At 31.6% G+C, this 19,796-nt stretch overlaps 1 protein-coding gene across 5 annotated transcripts in view; it reads right to left on the bottom strand.

Annotated features, from left to right (window-relative positions):
- Window positions 1–19,796, bottom strand: part of CSMD3 (CUB and Sushi multiple domains 3) — a 1,234,985-nt gene that overhangs the window by 781,238 nt on the left and 433,951 nt on the right. For all 5 annotated transcript variants that reach the window (XM_050802135.1, XM_050802136.1, XM_050802137.1 and 2 more), the window contains exon 6: window positions 19,200–19,312. In XM_050802135.1, the coding sequence (XP_050658092.1) occupies window positions 19,200–19,312 (113 nt within the window). The remainder of the gene's footprint in view (window positions 1–19,199; window positions 19,313–19,796) is intronic.

The raw sequence follows: 19,796 nt of genomic DNA, 5'->3' as shown, positions 1-19,796 counted from the left end.
ATGAAGATGTTTTACAGGTACTTGCATAAGGTGAAACTGAAGTTTATGGAGACATGAGCTGAAGACACGATGTTGGGAGTCATGGGCATAGAGTATTTAAAGCTATGGAACTGCAGGGGATGACCAAGAACTTTAGACAGAAGCCTGAATACAGATCAGAAATCTGAGGAGAAAATGGCAAAGGAGACTGAGGAAGAATCACCAGTTAGAGAAAAATGAGAGAGTATTATTCTAGAAGCCAAATTCAGAAAATATTTCAAGAAACTGTGCCAAATTCTGTTCATAGGTTAAATAATACATGAACTGAGAAATTGTGACTTCCACAAATCATGGGGGTGGAAATGGTCCAGAAGAGAATGAGCAGAGGATTTGGATATGATTAATTTTAAAAGAAGATAAATTCTTCTATGAAATTAATATAAAGGAGAACAGAAAGGCTTTCAGAGCATGTCGTATATTGACCACTCCCGTCCTTGAAACATAATGTTTAGTGGACTTTGACAAAATCACTCTCTTTTAGAGAGAGGTAAAGTGTTATCACCACAAAATGATAACCATGTGATGCAATACATATGTTAATTAGCCAGATTTAGTCATTCCACAATGCATTTATACTTCAAAACATAATGTTGTACACAGTAAATACATACAATTGTATCTGTCAATGCAGAAAACAAAACTAATTTTTAAAAATTGCTCTTCTAGTTTTCAATCTACGTTATGGACACTTGATAGATTCTTTCAAATTTCTTGTCGGTTCCTACTCTTCTACCTAAAATTAAGCACTGAGTTTTCAGTGCTTAATCTTTCATTGTCTTTTCCCTGATTTTACATTAAGTCTTTGGGGGAAATGGAGTATTTAAACTCCATCCATTTAAATACTATCTTTCTGGGCTAAATGTCAACTAGCACTCCAGCTTAGAACTTCTCATAAACTTCAGACATAGATAATCATAGATCATTTTCCTTCTTAACATACCTACTCAATCATCCCTTGAAACCACAAATATACTCTTGAACTTAAACATCACAGTCCACAGAGAAGGCATTCTTTTTTTCCTTGATCTAAATTATTTTCTCGTTAGAGATTTTTACCCAAAGAATTCAAATCAGAAATTTCAGAATTGCTCATAATTTCTTCTTTTTCAGTCATAGCAACATTCAATCCTGTCAGTTTCAACATAAATTTATAGTAAATCTGCCTTCTCTTCATTTCTGTCTTTCATCTTAATCCAGTCAATTTGTATTTTCTCACCAGGATAGTGCAACACAACCCTGTTTCCTACTTTCATTTTTGTCACACTATAGTATATTTTCCAGAAATGAAAAACAAAAAACAACTTCTCAAAGTTTAAACATATTTTCCCTCACTCCTGCTTAAAATTCTTCTGTGTCCTCCTTATCATGACCTGAGGACAAGGTTCTACCACTTTATTTCAGATAATTCTCACTTAATCCTGCTATGTTTTAGCCACATGGGCATTTTTAGGTTCTTCAAACTTGTTAAGCTTTTTCCTCTGCAGGGCCTCTGTTTATTCTGATTGGCTTCTTCTCCTCAATGTTGCTGTCCTGGCACTGCCTCAACTCTAATCTTCTCATGCCAAGCTTCTTCTCATCTTTTACACCACTTCATTATGATAATATGTTCCCTGGCTATCTGCCTAATCTAGTTCCTACATCCCCAGTCTTATTCTCTATTCCAGCCCCTTCCACTTTTTTCCTTTATAGCAGATTTTCACATTTAGGATTCCTTTCTTTGGTCTGTTTAATGTGTACTCACATACACATATTAAACGTATATACAGGAAGGCCTCATTAACATCGTTAATAGATTCATGGAAACTCATGGATAACAATATCATTTTTTTCCTCATCAATGTTTTAACAAAAGGACGTTATTGGGGGACCTGCTGTAAGTCATTTTACTTAAAGCCACAGTTTCTAAGAAACTATTGGAAGAACTTGCCCTTCTCTTTTACCATCCTGTCCCTTAGCAAAGTACATAGTATATTGTTGGTAAACTTTTGTTGAATAAATGTATGGATGGATGAATGTCTACTTTGGACAGGTCACAATGGGACTGAGGGAGTGATTTCTTAAAGACCTTCATTAAGAGTGGTCTCTTAAGGAACTTCATTAATAAGAGAGAGACCTACAAATAACTATAAGACAATATATCTTAGCTGGCTTGTAGAAGTGTAACAGCTGTTTGAATAGAAATTAATAATACGAAAGCTGACTTTTGGATTTTAGCACTTTTATTGTGTGAGACGATGTGCAAATTTCCTCGTCTAGAATTCCATTTAACACAATAGCTCTTTGCAAGTTTATGAGACTCCCAGAGCAGCTAAAATGTAAAAACAAGCTTTGAACTTAGGTGTCCTTTTCCCAAAGTATGTACTCATAATAACAAATCTTATAAAAGCTTCCAGGACTCAGAAATTTTATTTAAATTCTTTTATGTTTTATCCTAATGCATTAATTATTTTTGATCACTTGTGCTAAACTATAGTTTTCAAAAAAAAAGTCTTCAGTAAAAACAGAAAAATAAATGCTCATTCTCAGAAAGAAGAAAATGTGGAATCAGAACTGAGTCTTCCTTAATGATGCAATTAGCTTCAATTAAATATAAACTTTGAAATAATCACTTGGACTTAAATGTCTCTATTTGCTCAAGTATCACGTTGAACATGCCTTCACTCTCTTGACGAGAAAACTGGAGGTAAGAATTTAGAGTCATATAAAGACTCAACTTGCTAATTTATCAGTTTTGACTGAAGGGCTAAAGAAAGACTTAATGTGACTAGGTTATAACTTTATCATATGTTACAAGTCCTCTTTCTTGTGTTTTTTGACATTTGTTATAAAGAGATACAAACTTTACTGTCAACATGTTTTACTAAGGATTTTTTTTCATCACCTGATATCTAACACAATTGATCTTTGTGTTTTTATAGATTTCAAGTTTTCAAAAACTGTTAAATAAATACATGAGTTTATAAATTACGATGTGAGAGATAGTGGACATTTATAACATATGTTTATATTTAGTCACTATATAATTAACTAGTGTTTTCCAGGCACAGTGACTCACACCTGTAATTCCAGCACTTTGGGAGGCCGAGGCAGGTGGATCACCTGAGGTCAGGAGTTTGAGACAGGCCTGATCAATATGGTGAAACCCCATTTCTACTTAAAACAATACAAAATTAGCTGGATGTGGTGGTAGTACATGCCTGTAATACCAGCTACTTGTGAGGCTGAGGCTGGAGAATCCCTTGAACCCAGGCGGTGGAGGTTGCAATGAGCTGAGATCATACCATTGCATTCCAGCCTGGGCAACCAGAGCAAAACTCCGTCACAAAAACTAACTCACTAACTAAATAAATAAATAACTAGTGTTTCAGTTACTAATTTTTCTTATTTGTTGTTTGCTTATTTTTCCTTCAATTTTTGTTCTTCAAAATACTGATCATTTATTTCTCGCCCTATAAAAATCTGAGTAACCTATGATATTTTAGCAAATACTTTTCTTGTTAGAATTTTCTCTGTAATATTTTTGATAAGTGTGTTTTTGCTAGTCTCCTAACTTAAAATAAGGATAATGTCTATTTTATCTGGAAATGCAAATAAGCTATAATAATAATAATATCTTAGTAGCAGTATTTTATGATTTAATAGAAACCAAAATAGGCCCTGAGTAGATGGAATACAGAAGGGAGGTTTTCAGAGAGGTGGAGGAACAAATTCAGGAATGCGAATTTTTTAGAGAGATGCTTTTAGAAAAGGAATGAAGAAAAAGTATAACTTTGGATTAAGTTAAAAACTAGGATTTGATTCCAAGGAATGAGATTCCAGAAACATGATTCTACTATGCTATAGAAACCAGCGTTGCTACTATCTTCAAATTACACCGCACAAGAGATTGTCTGTTTCCTCAATATACAAATCAAATACATGACATACAGGTATAGCTTTGTCAATGTATCTCTATCACTTCTGTGAATACATTGACCTTACCAGATTAAAAAAAAACACATTTATTTTTCCAACATATGTTGAAACAATTCCCCCAAAAAAGTAAACAGTAAAAAACTACTGTCAGAAATAAATTGTAATGATAAAATTTATTTAGAAAGGAATGCCACTTTTGGGGGAGGCTTTCACGATATCATCTTGATTCAAGAGTTCCTCAGCTATAGACCTTTTTTGTAAAGTTTTCTATTAAGCTAAAAATGTAGAACTGTGAGTAGTTTTAAAACAAGTTATTCTTTAGCAACAAAATATTAAGTACTACAATCCTCTTGTAGGAAAAAAAACAAATTGGTCCCATTTAGATTCATATTGATTTTGGCCCACAGCCCTACTTATTATTTAATTAAATGGGAATGCACCATGCAGAGCTATTAAGTTGTTTAGCCAAAGAATACAAAAAAACATGTAGCATGAAAATACATTTTAAATTATATAGGAAGAATTTTCACAGGAAGATACAAGTATTGCAAGATCATCTACACACAAAGGTATGTTAAAACATTCAACATCCAAAGAAAATACATGAGAGAATGGAAGAATTATTGAACAACGTAGAGCAGACTTAAAATGTTGTATCTTTTATTTGCAAAATAAGATTGTCATAACAAAAGATTCCTTGACCATCTTTGACTTTAATCAGTGGTTGTATGAAGATGATTTCATTTCAGAGCATTGAGCACTAGATTTAGGGAGTGTCTTTTTTACAAGGCAATTTTATAGCTGTGGAATCAATAGTCTAACACAATGAAAAAAGTTAAAACTTGAAGTCTGCTAAAGAACTACTTTTATCACTTTTTATGCAGAATTTTATGGAAAGTAGATAAATGAATCAGGTAACTTTTAACTTGCTAATTAAAGTATTTATTTATGGTTGAAATGTTTAGTAAATTTTATTAAGAATTTATAAAATTTAATGATAAAATTATAATGCACTTCTAAAAATAATGGTATCACCTAATTTGTGCAGTGCTTGTATTTCTATGGATAATTAATTTTATTTAAATTGCATTGTCATTGTACATGCATTAAATGTTATATATCAAGTTATATATATATATATACACCAAATCTCAAGAGATATGTATGTATGTGTATATATGTATATTTCAAGTGATATATATGTGTGTATATATACACATAGTGTGTGTGCCAAGTGATATGTAGAGAGAAACCGAGAAATAGTGACAGAGAGAGGATGAGTAAAACAAACCCAAACCTAGAACTACTACTGAGTCATTTTGTAAACCTAGAAGGAAGGACAAATCATTCGTTTTCTGAGTCATGGTTTTAACTAACACATAAAACAATCAACAAATAACAATGTCTATATAACCATGGTTTAGATGACCTAGGATTTTTATAAAAATAAATACGAAAATGAAAAATGTCATCTTAGGACAGAAATGTTTTACATGTTGACATATTCACAACATGTAAACTACGTAATTTAAATTAAAGCCATATAAAATCAAACGTATTTGATTCTCATTTAGAATCAGAGTTGCACAATAGCTCTCCTAAACATTAGTTCTCATAATTATATGTACGACTTAAAAAATGTAAAATCAAAATATACTCTCAAATGTTTTGTCATCTGTAAGTAATTCATTGAGAGTCACTGATGCACCATTTAAAAGAGAAAGGAAATCACTCAAGATTAAAAAATAACTGAAAAGGAATATAATGACAATGTAATCCATCCTTCTCATTTTCATTATGAGTAAATTAAGGTTCAAAGATATTCAGCAATTTTTCTATAATGAGGGACATAAATAGCATTCCAATGCATACATTTAGATTATCAGCTTAATGTTAGTGCCTCTCTTAATTTATCTTATTTTTAAAAAATAATAAATTTGAAGTGTGTAGGCTTTTTATTTACATCTGTTTCATCCTAGCCTGAAGTAATTCTCAGTCATTCATTAATTTTATATTACCTAATCCTTGTTGGTTTTGTATATATGATTTGCTTGATAACAAGAATTATCACAAAATATTTTTCCAAACTGCAGCTTACTACATGAGTCACACAAGGACAGCCAGCCACTTAAACAACAACAGTTGCCTGTTTCAAAACTTTCTCACAAGGCAAGTTAAAAAGTGCAAGGGCCTAACCATAACTTCAAGATTACAAGTTTTATCTAGCAACCACTGACACTCGCCAATGAACTTTCCTTCAAAACAACTTGCATAACCTCCTCTCTTCCCAATAAATCCCTAATAAATCCCTTTCTTTGTTCTCCAGAGATGACAGAGGCTATTTCAGTTTGTGCATACATCCTGGATTGCAATCCTATTTCTTTGTTTCTTCCCAAACAAGTCCTTTACTCTTGAAGATTTGTCTCTATATGTTTTTATTTCAAGTTGACAGACTGTTGGACTCTTCAGGCACAGAAAGAGTTTAAAAGAAGAACAGAGATAAAAGAAGATTGGTGTGAGTATTTTGTTTCAGAGAGCCCTTGTAGATTGGTGAGGACCCTTCTAACAGCCTTTCTGAAAAAGTAGTGGAAGAGTGATACCTTTTAGCACCAGCCTAGTGGGGTGGGCTTTAATGGGATTGCCCAGCTACAGGATGTATTTTTTGCAGTTGGCACACAAAAAGGACTGGTGTCCATGTCTGAAAAAATTCTAATCCAACTCATACAGAAATAAGTCACCAGTCAAGGAAATCTAGAGAGTGAGAGAAAAGAGTGCATCTGTGTTGGGATAAGCCTGGTCTTTTTGTGCTTCTGGGGGCAATAATGTGTTTCCTGTTTAATCAGGGAGGATCATGGGATACAGATAAAATGAGGCTATTTGGCATCTATCCAACCAGGCCCTCTGGGAGGTAGGACTACCTCAGCAGAAGGAGACTGAGATATGGAGGGGCAAGGGACCAATTCGGGCAAGTGTCCATTTAGATGCATCCATCTGGAATAAGGAATCCCAGAAGAGAAAGGCCTAGCTTCAATCACTTAAAAGGCCCTGGACATCCCATGACAAAGTTAGCTTAAATATCAGGACCAGAGAACATGTAGCCATCTTAGGTCTTAGGCCCGGGTCAGTCCTTTTATATATTCTCCACTGTACCTCCGCCAGATCCAAGACAGACCTGAAACAGTGGCAAGTAATAAATTTGGAAAAAGGAGTAAAATACAAAAAGGAGAGACAAGAACAGTTAATCTTGTCCCTCTTCTTTCCTTATATAGGCTTCCTCTGGATGACAAGGCCCAGGAAGGGAGAGAGTAAATAAAAATTTGACCTTGAATCATATTTAGTGTTTTGATTACTCTGTATGGCTTGGAATTTTAATTATAAAGTTGAAACTGTATTTCTAGTTGTTATAGGCTGAATTGCTCTCCTTAAAATTTATATGTTGAATATCTGACTCCCAGTGCTTCAGAATGTGACCGTATTTAGACAAATGACTGTAAAGAGGTGATTAAGTTTAAAATGAGGCCTTTAGAGGGAAGCCTAATCCAATATAATTAGTGTCTTTCTAAGAAGAGGAAGTTTGGACATACAGAGCAAGACACCAGAAATATATGTGTGCAGAAGAAAGACCATGTGAAGACACAGCAAGAAGACAGCCATCTTCAAGCCGAAGAGAAAGGTCTCAAAAGAAACAAAACCCACTGACACCTTGGTCTCAGATTTCTATCCTCAAGAACTGTAAGATACACATTTCTGTTGTGTAAAACACCCAGTCTGTGATACTTTAGTAATTTGTATTAATTTAATGTGGTCATAGAACCTAACCGAGTTTTAATCCTGGGGAATGTTTCTGTTGAGGGTGTTTTTCTTCTGTCAAGCTAAAATGATTTATTTGAATTTGTCAGTATACCTAACTGGAAAAACTAGAAGATATCTAAGGTTATTACTAAAACCTCATATGCATTTGTGATATTTTTCTTTTTGCATACAGTTGTTGTATTTTCTAACTCAAAGAATAAATATCCTTATGGGGAAAATGTTACGTAATGGAATGTATAAAATTAGACCTATGCTAGATAGTATTAGAGGACACTATTAACCCCGCCATGTAAAATTATATAGAAAGAAATGAGAAATATTCATTCCATTTCTTAAATATCTCAGTACCTTCTCAGTACCTTCTCAGTACCTTTGTGGTGGGGAAAAGGCCTCTGCTACTTGTCTGACAGTAAGTAGGAGTATGCATTTAGGAGTATGAAAAAGAAAAAAAAGAGAAATTAGCTTTCAAAGGAGTATTTTTTTAATTACTAAAAGTCAGAATTTTGTAGAATTCCCTTATTTTATATAATTCTTTTAAATTGCACAACGGTGGAGGAAAATCATAATTTTACGTGAATTATGGCTTCTAAAGTTCTGAAATAAGGCAGATCAGGAAATATAATAATCACAGATAATAAATCATAAAGAGTGAACAATAACAAAAGCTGAGGAGGAACAGAGAAAAATGACACTGTATCATGTTCTGTCAGTGTATTTATGTGATTTTTGAACTAATTTCCTGCCTTCTTATAATTGGTTAGCACTAGCTTAGTTTCCATAAGAGGAGTGCTCACCTTATCTGTTAAGGATGAATAATCAGTATGGTAGCCTCCAGCCACTTATAGGTTTTAATCGTTTGAAGTTAGCTAGTATAACTGAAAAACTGAATTTTTAATTTTATTTAATTATAATTAATTTTAATTTAGAATCTGGTAGTGAAAAATACTTTTCATTACACACAACTTTATTGTTTTATAGGCTATATTTTATTTTAACTGTTGCATCATATAAGATGTAGCTGTATTGTAGTGAGGATTTGGGAACATGCATCTTACTAGTACTATATATTGATACTAAAATATTTCTAGTACTATATATTGGAACTAAAATATTTCTAGTACTATATATTGATATAATATTACATGTATTTGTTTGAATATTTTATGAGAGAGCAATAATTACGGTGATACTGAAGTAAATCATAATTGCTAACAAACTAAAACATTTATTATATTAATATGTTTTCTTCTAGTCTATAAAATAATAAACTATTTCCATAGAAAAAAATCAATGTTCAATATGAGATGTGCTATAAGTATAATGCCCTAGAATTTTAAGCCTTAATATGAAAAATAAAATGTAAAATATATTAGTAATATTTTATATAGATTATATGTTGAAATGTTAATATTTTGGCCATATTAGTTAAATATAATTAAAATTAATTTTGCCTATTTCTTACACTTTTTACATGGCTACAAGAAAAATTAAATATTTATATATGTGTGTTATATCCTTTTTGGCTGGTGCTGTGCAAAGGAGTCTAGAACCTATGCAGAGGTTAATCAGAAGGTGAAGGATACCAAGGCTTTCCACAGGGAATGATAAATGGGGACACTTCATATTACTGTGAAGTCATGCTACCATGTGAACAACTTTTAAGTTACTGACCTTGGGAATAGTAGATTAAGTACAAGAATTTTGGACCTAGAAAGAATTCAGTCCTGAGATATTAAGTAATCTATTCAAGTTCACAGACTGAAGTCGGTATTAATATTTACTAACTTCTAACTAATCCAGTGCTCTTTCCAGAACAATACTTGTATGAAGAAAAATTAATTCCTGGGAATCTCTATTTCACTCTGCTTTTCCAATCTTAGCTTCTATGGCCATTTCCTGCTACTAAACATCTGCTTTGAAAAAGAACCCTTGTCATGCTGAAAAACTAGAAAAATTGTGTTCACTGGAAATCTGACTGACTATATGACCACAAAATCTGAAGTCTCATGTTAGTTACAAAAAATCTAAACAGTAATTGCTACATTTTCTGTAGGGAGGGAGGATATTATCCAATGAAATAAGGTTATGTTCTTGTTAGTTCAATAATATGATGTTTTGATTTGAACTTTTTCAACAAACATGCACTGAGTATTATGAAATTATTACATTTCCCAATAGGGGTCTTATAATTCTTTCACTTCAAGCTGTTTTATAACTACAGATTCTTTCTTGAGTTTTTCAATAACAACTAGTAGTACCTGAACTAACAAAAAGATTAAATAAACCTGTAATAGCAGATGATATTATTATTTGTTTCACAAGTATACATACAATAGCAATGAATAGACTCTGCTGATGTCTCACATGATTAATTTGTAATATATTTGTCTGTTAAATGTTTGACATAGTTTAATGAGGATAATTTTTATTATAATATCTATTACATAGATACCTGTAATTAAGTGGTTGTTTTAAATTAACAAAATGACAAACAGGCACCTATATTAAGATTCAGAAAAGGTTTCTTGAAGTACAAGGTGAACCACCCACCATGTGCACACCAGAAGTAGATCCCTGCAAAATTTTCAGTTACAAGGAAGTGAAACCTCTAGTGAAACTGTAATATTCACTACTTGGGTGCATCCCCTCACTTTTAGGACTCACGGGCTATGAATTTTATCTAGAAGTTTTCTTGAAAAGGGAAGGAGGAGGTGATATAAGCCCTGAAAGTTTGAACATTTATCCCAAGAAAGCTGACTTTTATTCTAGAAGAGATAGGCAAATTTTAAGTTTTTTCTCTCATCATCAGGAATGTGGGAACCAAACCAAATAGTTATGCAAAGTGATCTATCATTTTATCAGTTTTATAATTACCAAGTACTATATTTGAACCTAGTATAAATTTTAGAAAATATTATCCATATTATAACTGGATATTGACAGATTATTTCCTATTTATTGTAGTTAGTATATTTAAAGACAGTAATTGAAATCAAAATCATTTGCTAAGTTGTATCTGGATTTTTATAAATTCCATGAGATCATAATATGAAACTATTATAATTTGTCTTTGACTTTATAAATACTCCAATAAAGAATAAATAAATATACAAACAAACCAATATTTACATGTATTGAACAGTCTTAAAATTAGCAAAGGTAAGCATTAAAGTTTGGGAGTTTTTAAGTAAGAATCCATGATATTTTCTTTTTAATTATAAATCAGAGTCACTCCAGTATCAATGCTATGAAGATTAATCCAACTCCCTAGAAAAAAATTATATAGGGGATTCTCTATCTGATCTTCAAAATCCTAAATTTTATGACTATTTATTAAGTACATTCTTTTTTCTTTATACTTCCCTGTTGTACTTTGTGCCAAAGCTTATTATTTTCTGATTTTAAGTGATTCTTTTTATCAGAATCTGAATTTAATGTTTCCACAACCACTCTTTTCTCATGAATGATGTCCTCTAATAATTCTGGCAGTCTCAACATTAATACATATTGTTAACTCCTAATCAGACAAAAAGGATTATAAAACAGCTGAAAAAGATAAAGGAAATAATCAAATGACTCCTAAAATTATACTTTATTTCTAAAACCTTATTTTATATATTAAAACTGTACCCCAATTCTAAATACAGTTATATGGCTTAATGTTTAATTCATGAATTTTAAAATGTTAAGAAAGATAAAAATGTTTTACTAGAAATTGTTATATTGGACTAGAGTTAAGAAAAAAAGTGCAACTAAAATTGTGTTTCCAACGTAGAATAGTTTGCTCAGTTTACTAGGGTATGTTTCATAACAAAATTTTTGTTTCAGGGAACTTTGAAGAAAAACAATATTTAGCCACTTTTCTGTCAAATACACATAAAACTAATGAACAGAATTTTGGGATGGGAGGTATATAAAAAGATTGCCAAATCTAAGGATTAGAATTATTTTGTTAAAAGTGTAGTCAAACTTTCATTTTCAATATTGCAATAACTAAAACTCCTTCTTTACATTTATAAACTTTTCCAGTATTATTGCCTTAGATTTTAAATTAAATTAATATTTTTTATTTATTAATAAAATAGGAAAACCTAAAATTTAAAATCATTCTTGATTAATTTAATAAAAGGCCTTAAATCTTATACTGGCATGACTTTAAAATATTTATTTGTATTACAAAATAAATGCTATCAGTTTTTTAATAATTGCTTTAGATAGAGCAATGATTATTTAGATAGACCATTTTCATTATTAATGTTTGATTATTTTTGCTGTTTGTGTAGACATTGTACTTAAAAGAAGATGAGTCTCATAGACTGTCAGGTCCATAAAGCAGGAAGTAAAATAATTTTCTATGTTTTTGCTTCAAACAAAAATTGTTTTAAAAAAGAATTTCCAAGTGAAAGTATTTATTTAGCATTGAAGGAAACTTGAAGAAAGATAATAATGTCAAAATCAAATACAAAGAAAAAAGTGCAAGATTAGAGATTATTCTCAAACACTGCATACCAATGAAACTCAAAATTCTATTCTCTTAAAACTCAGTAAATAAAAGTAGCTCTCTTACTTCATAAGCTTAAAATAATGCAGTTGGCCAATGTATTAAAGCATATTTTGAGATAATAATTTAAATGTATTATTTATAAATTTTCCCATAGCATATACTCAGTAAAAATTAAATAAAACCTACTGTGCTATGAAAAAATGTATATTCATTGAATATTTCTGGAATTACACTAACAAAGTTCCATCTACAATCTTTACCATAAAAGTAATCTACTCATCTACATCTAATATGATTTGGCTCTGTGTCCCCACTCAAATCTCATCCTGAATTGTAATCCCCATGTGTCAAGGGAAAGACCTGTAATCCCAATGTGTCAAGAGAAGTAAGTGATTGGATTATGAAGGCGGTTTCCCCCATTCTGTTCTGTTGATAGTGAGTGAATTCTCAGGAGAGCTGACGGTTTTACAAATGGTAAATTTTTCAGCACTCACACATGCTCTGTCATGCCTGCTGCCATGTAAAAGATGCTCGCTTCCCCTTCTGCCATGAGTGTAAGTTTCCTGAGGCCTCCCCATCCATTCAGAACTATGAGTCAATGAAACCTCGTTTCTCTATAAATCATCCAGTCTCTGGTGGTCCTTTATAGCAGTGTGGGAACAGACTAATACAATGTCCAACATTCCTATGATAATACAGTATATCTAAATTGTCTGAACCAAAAGTTATTCGTCTTCTCTTTTCATGTCACACTCCTCCACCCTATCCTTGGAATCATAAATACAACTCATTGAGAGTTATAACATTAGAGAAGGGGTTCATGACTAGAATGGTGGGATATATGGTTCCCTGTATTTTATTAACAGTGGATATGGTGAAGGTACAACAAGAAAGAAAAACAAAGATAGAAAAAATACATCATTAAACAGTTTATATTAGTGAAGCAAAGATTAGAATACCATCTCTCTTTACAGAAATTTGCTTTGATACTGTGCTCTATTTTTAAGCCTGCACTATATTTATGATTTTAGAAAATCTGTTATAGAAAAAAAAAAACAGTTTCTCAGTTTTACTTACAAACTAGCCTATTTTAAAAATCAGTTCCAAGAAAAAGTGTTTTTTTCTTGAGAAACGTGGGCATCCTCATTTGTGATAGTGAGAAATATAAAGCCTAGTGTTTTATCTTTTTAACTGTAGCTCCCGGATTCAAATTTTATGTTTCATCACAATATTTAAACTATTCATTTTTCATAGTTAGAGTGTGTGCTTTCTCATCCGTTCCATATGTTATTATCTCTTTCCACTGAAGACTTTATTTACTTAATGTCTTACTTATACTATAAGAAATCTTTCGAGAACAGATGAGATCATGCGAGTTAAGGGTGGTATGGCTATCCATTGAGGTGGTTTGATTGCATATTATCAAAACTCAAATCTGACTAACTACAGGTAAAAGGGAAATAATTATAAGGTCATGGTGGGAGCTTCCAGGCCCAAAGGGAAATCTACAAAAGCAGAAACCTAAAAGGACAGGAATCAGGGCGTTTGGAAGATCTAGGTAGCTAGTCTTCAGGAAACCGAAGGATCCGCTGGCTCCAATCATTTTTCTTCTGCTCTTTAACCACTGGGCTCAAGAGCCTGGGAAGACAGTCCATTGTTTATGTGGTGGATTCATATTCAGTATCCATTCTGCCCTCATTCTAGAGTCTCTTCAGTCATTGTTAAGGCTAGAAAACTAAACACTATATTCCATAGTATACTTTGCAGTGTTCCAGAAGGTACTTAAAAATATTCAGCTAGTCACGTGTGTTTGTGTGAAATCAGAAAGGCAGAAGTGAGGTGGAGGCCACATTTGTGCTACTTCTGCAGTTTCTGGTGCAGAACATAGATTACAAGGTTGTTGATTTTTCTGCAACAGGTTTAGCTGAAAGCTAACCACTTATCAGATATAGAGAGGATGGCATGGGTCATTCATTTTGTTGGTGCAGTCCCAGCAGGCATGTCGTGGCTCTGGAGCCAACAATTGTGGCCATGGTTTCTAATCTGTTAGTCACAGCTGATGTTCACATTTCTGGTACCAATGGTTACAGCAACAATCAGAATTTGCCATTGTGGTTCCCACTTCCTCGGTTTCCTGACGTTAACAGTTCTCTTTGCAGATTGTTATTTGTTATATAACAATTATTTGTTCTGCAAATAATTACTGGAGACTCCATTCTCTGTAATAAATCCCCTTCTGCTTAAACAGGTACATAATTCCATTTTAGTCCAATTGGCCATCATGGTTCATATGCCCACCCCTTGGTGGGGCTGATTGGCAGCCCCACCAAGATTGCACACACAATGGAAGAGGGATAATTCCCCCAGAAGAAAATAAGATGCCCTTATCAAGAAAAAATTATAAAAGGGATGATTGGTTGTGGGTAGCAGAAAATAACAACCAACCATCCTGTAAATGAATACAAAGATAATTAATTAACATTATTTTCAATGTGTCTTGTAGGACCATTACACAAAGCAAAGTTTTCTGAAGTCCTGAAATATTACAACACATTATGAAAGCTTAACTACCCCAAGGGAAGGAGTCAAGGAATGCTTCAGAAAGAGACATCTGATCTCAGTCTTAAGGCTCAAAGAAATATGAAAGTCTTTCTAGGTAGTGGGAAATTAATGACTTAGTTTGTACTCTGTGTCTGTATGTGTGTGTATGTACACGTGCTCGTGCACATGTTTGTTGAGTATCTAAATAAAGATTGAAGAGTCAAAAAGAGAAGAAGTTTTAATACCTTTTAATTTACACAACAATAGCATGTCTGGCTACTGTGAATCTGTTTGCTAAAAGAAAAACCAATGCTCAGAGAACTCAGCAATGCATATCTTTATGATTCAACTCTAAGCTTCTGATCCTATTGTTTAATTAATATACTATGCTGCATTCCCGAAAATCTTATTTACCTTCGTTCAGTAACTGTACACGGACATTTGTGTAAAAAACTTCCCAAATGTAAAAAATGGACTAACTATGCCAAAGTTGTTTTTGACTGAAACAATGGGCATCTAAAATGCCAGGAGTCTCTGTGTAATTGAGGTATATGAAAGAGCATTTTCAATATGGTTTGAAAGTTCTTTCCAATAAATATGCTTTTCTTTCAATAAAAGATGCCCAGTTGATCCCCAAATTACAATAGCCTATTTGAGAATCTATGTAAAATATTATTATTATCTTTCATAACTTCTAAATGTTGTGTGTTGCTATTAATATATCTTTATTTCATGAAAAATAAATTTCTGTTTTGCCTGCATAAGAAGAATCACATACAAAAAAATTTGGAAGAAAAGATAAAAATCAAATTGTGATTAAAATTTAAGGAATTTACAAGCTTGTATTAAGAATATAAAATTACTCATATATTTACATATTTAGAATTGATTAAATACTGCAATGCCTAAACTTACATGACAAATACAGTTATATGAATGCCTACAGCTATGGTATTTATGATTGCACATTGAAAGAGAAAAATGTTGAATGTTGAATAATTTTTAAAATACGATATTTCATACTTGACTAATTGAGCCTTATGGAATAAAAATACTTTTAATTAAAATCTTCTATAGGTAAGATTTTCTTTCTTGGACAATTGAGTGTCATCTAAAACTCCCCTTCTAATTTAAAAAATAAGTAAATATGACAATGCATTCATGGAAATGGAAAAGAAATAGAGTTTAGTTTATACTAATGACCAAGTGACAATAATATAGAGGTTTCACAAAATAAGAGGACTTCCAAACACCACAATTAAAGAAAAGTTTTACTATTTATGTGAGAAGTAGCACAGTCCAAGTTCTCATTAATAGAGGGTTAATGGAACTTGAATGGAGGAACAATAGTTTAAAACAAAGACAAATATAGTGACATAATATTGAAGTGAATTTGTGGGGGAAGAGTTAAAAACTAAATAACATTTTTTTAATCAAAGAAGAGATAGTAATAAACTATTCAAGTAAGAGATTTCTATTATAGGTAGACTAGGAAGAAAAATATGTTTTATTTTAAATAGGAGTGGGCATATTCAATACAGGAGCTCAGAGGGAGAACATATTTTATGTATTAAAGGCTTTCTGTTTAAATCATATTTTCAGTACTTTTGAATTGATATAGAACTATGTTTTTTAGCATACTATTCTCAGTCTCTACTTAATCCTATTTAAAATTATAATATCTAAAACATTCAGAAAGCTAGCATATAATATAACTTAAAGATGGTTATATTTGGGAAAGCACAGTAGTGTGTGTCTATGTACCTACTCCATCAATTATGGAACATACTATAAGAAATAGCTAATGGCATTCAATGAACCCTCTAATAGTCTGCAGTTAATTTTCATGGTATTTAATAAAGGACAGAGATTAAATAGAAAGGTTATGAGTAAAATATTCAGTCTTTGGAAACCCACAGATTCCTTAAAATATTAATTATAGGTCAATCAATAATAGTTACTGAGTACTCAGTAAATATATGAGTTATTCAGAAACTGAGCTGCATGGAGACTTACTTTTGACTTTTGTATAATACACAAAATTTTCGATCTTGAATTAGTTTTAATATAGACACCGCTAAAATGAAATAGTAGCATGGAACAATGTAAAAAGCATCATTACCATTTCATGATAGGGCATGTATTTTGGCATGTCAGAATTACGATTTTGCAGCCATTTAAGTTATCTTAGTGCATATATATTTTTTAATTTAAATTTCTACATTATGATTTCAAGATTTACTTCTCAATTGAATGAATGCTGTCTATGTAGAATGTTATTTAAGATATTGCAATCAGAAAAAGCAAGCCTAAATTAGGAAAGTTTTAAAAGAATAATATACAAAGGCATATTTTTTATAATAAAACTTTTCCTTAAACTTATTATAAAATCAAACCTTCAATTTTCTTAATCACTGTATTTCCTCTGTGTTATATAGATAAAAATTCCATCCCTCTTTTGAGTCCCTTTTCCTGCAGCAAATAGAAGTAAGTTGTACCTCATAAAACACATCTTTTCCATTTTACTACAGCAATGCTACTTTTCAGTGCCGAAAACACACAATGCTTGAAAACCACAATTACAATCTTAAAAATACTATAAAAGTCAATTAAAGACCAATGAGTAGCATACTGAAATTTATAAGTAAGTACACAAATTGACTGGTAGCTTTGTGCCATTGTCTTATAGTATAAAACAACCCTACCACCAGCTCCATGAAATCATATTGCACAAAACAAATGAAATATCATTTAATATTTGAGGTAGGAGATCTATTTTTTGCTCCAGTTTCTATATATAAATATAAAATATATGCTACTTTATTTCTGTTTAGAAAAATAATAGAAGCCATTTGACCAGAAGATTCCATGAATCTAATAGAAAAGATCACAGGAATCGAAGAGGATTGTTTTTTGAATTTCTGCCATGCCATTGGCCTTAACTAATTGTAGAAAGGAATCAGAGCCATAGAATCATGTGGATGAAAATCTCTACAAGAAAAAGGGTCAACCTAGAGATAAAGAAGCTTCACAATATCTGATTTTCAATAAAATAGTCCTCTAAAGTACACAAACTTTTAGAAATTGAAATTGGGAACTGGATAAAATATTTTTGCAAATTTAAAAGTGACATTGGTTTAAACTGGTCAAGATTCAAGTTACTATGCCTAAACACCTATTTTTAATAAAATATATGAAAATAAATTTTTCTATGAACATTTATTTTTGAACTCTAAGATTTAGTGTTTTATGAAGGCTAATATTTTCTATTATGATACATGTTAATGCATTACATAGTTTTAAAGGCATATTTGCATGTATGTTTCCATCTCATTAACTACTTTAGAAATGATCATTATGGTAGATTTTCTACAGTGGACTTTGTCTAAAATATTGATTTTAAGTTACTTTCCGCAGGATTTTTATTACAGTGATACTCAGTGCAGTATTCAAATCACATCAAGCTGTTGCAGTTTTCAAGAGAAATCTTATTGACAGAACTGCTTCAGAGAGGTTGCTGGTTTTCAAAATATAAATTAATTTTTGAGTTTTGTATTTTAAAAAAACAATATATGATTTAATGCCATTTTGAGTTCTAAATATAAGCTTCCTAAAGTCATCATATTAAATTTTCAAAGTGCTTAGGACTGAAGATTACTAACGGGGAAGCATTAAAAAAAAAAAAAAAAAAAAAAAAAAAACACAGATAAATGGAAGAATGTAACTGTGGCAATGCATACTATTCCCTGAAAAGTAGCTGATACACCACTGAGAATGAAATGAATTATTTACATAAGTAGTCTGAGGATAAAGTACACTAAGCTCACATAGTATTACAGAACACTGTAGAAGCTACATTTTCATTAGTATTCCATCTTCATAATAATCTTGTTCGAAAGAGTTTTTCAAGTTAATGCATCAAATATCATATCCTACGTATTGAAAATTATTTATGTTAACACAGTTGGTAGATAAAACTCCTAACAAGGTTAATTAAACCAGCTGTAACAAACACACTGCATACGAAGGTGAGTTAAATTGAGGAAGAGCCTACATGCAACTGAAGATTTTCTGCAGTGATTTGCAGAACAACTTCAGATAGTATATCCAATTGCTGAAGCACTTGATCAAAGCAAAATATTGCATCTGTTACATACTACCTTTTAGAAATCATAATATTCATTATTCTGAACATTATACTATAAAATCAACTAACTTTAATACTGTAATTTAGTTATGATCACATTATTGTCTAGGCAACAGAATGACCATTTTTTTCCAATACAAATTCCCATTTCTAAACGCTATTTTTCTACCATAAAACGCAGTTGTGTACAACAAAATCATTGTATATATCAAAAGAGGCAGAGGTATTCCATAAATATACCTTGATAGGGAGCACTAAATCCACGATATCGATGATTGCTGTCTGTAACAAAATGCAGTCTGAGCCAGTTTTTGTTGCTGATAATTGGTGGTGGTATATTCATTCCAGATAACCTGAATTACAAAAGACAACAACAAAAATTTTAAAAAGCTTTTCAGCAGTAAACGTTTTCACAAAATTGGGACCAAACAAATGTCTACCTATATTCATGACTTTGCACTTTCAACTTTTTAAGCACAAATGAAATAGTTCTTTTATACATAGAAAAGTCGATTATAGAATAGTGCAATTCCAAACACATGCTGTTCCAATCAGGTTGCGTATATTAACACAATCAACTGTAAAACCTTAAGTGCACATGATTTTTGATTCAGCCAAATATATTTACTGCACCAATAATATTATTTATGGTATTGTTTATTAGTATTATATATTGTTTATCATTTATTAATGTTATATTGTTTATTATTTATATCTTATTTATTATTTATTAATACATATTGTATTGTTTATTATTGTTAATAATACACATAACAGATACTGAGCTGATGGTGCTAGTCACTGTGCTTCCCATGTATGTATTGATACAATAAAGTT

This window comes from Macaca thibetana, chromosome 8 (assembly GCF_024542745.1).
Source record: "Macaca thibetana thibetana isolate TM-01 chromosome 8, ASM2454274v1, whole genome shotgun sequence".
In the NCBI taxonomy this organism is placed as follows: Eukaryota; Metazoa; Chordata; class Mammalia; order Primates; family Cercopithecidae; genus Macaca; species Macaca thibetana.
This window is presented reverse-complemented; position numbering and strand designations above follow the sequence as displayed.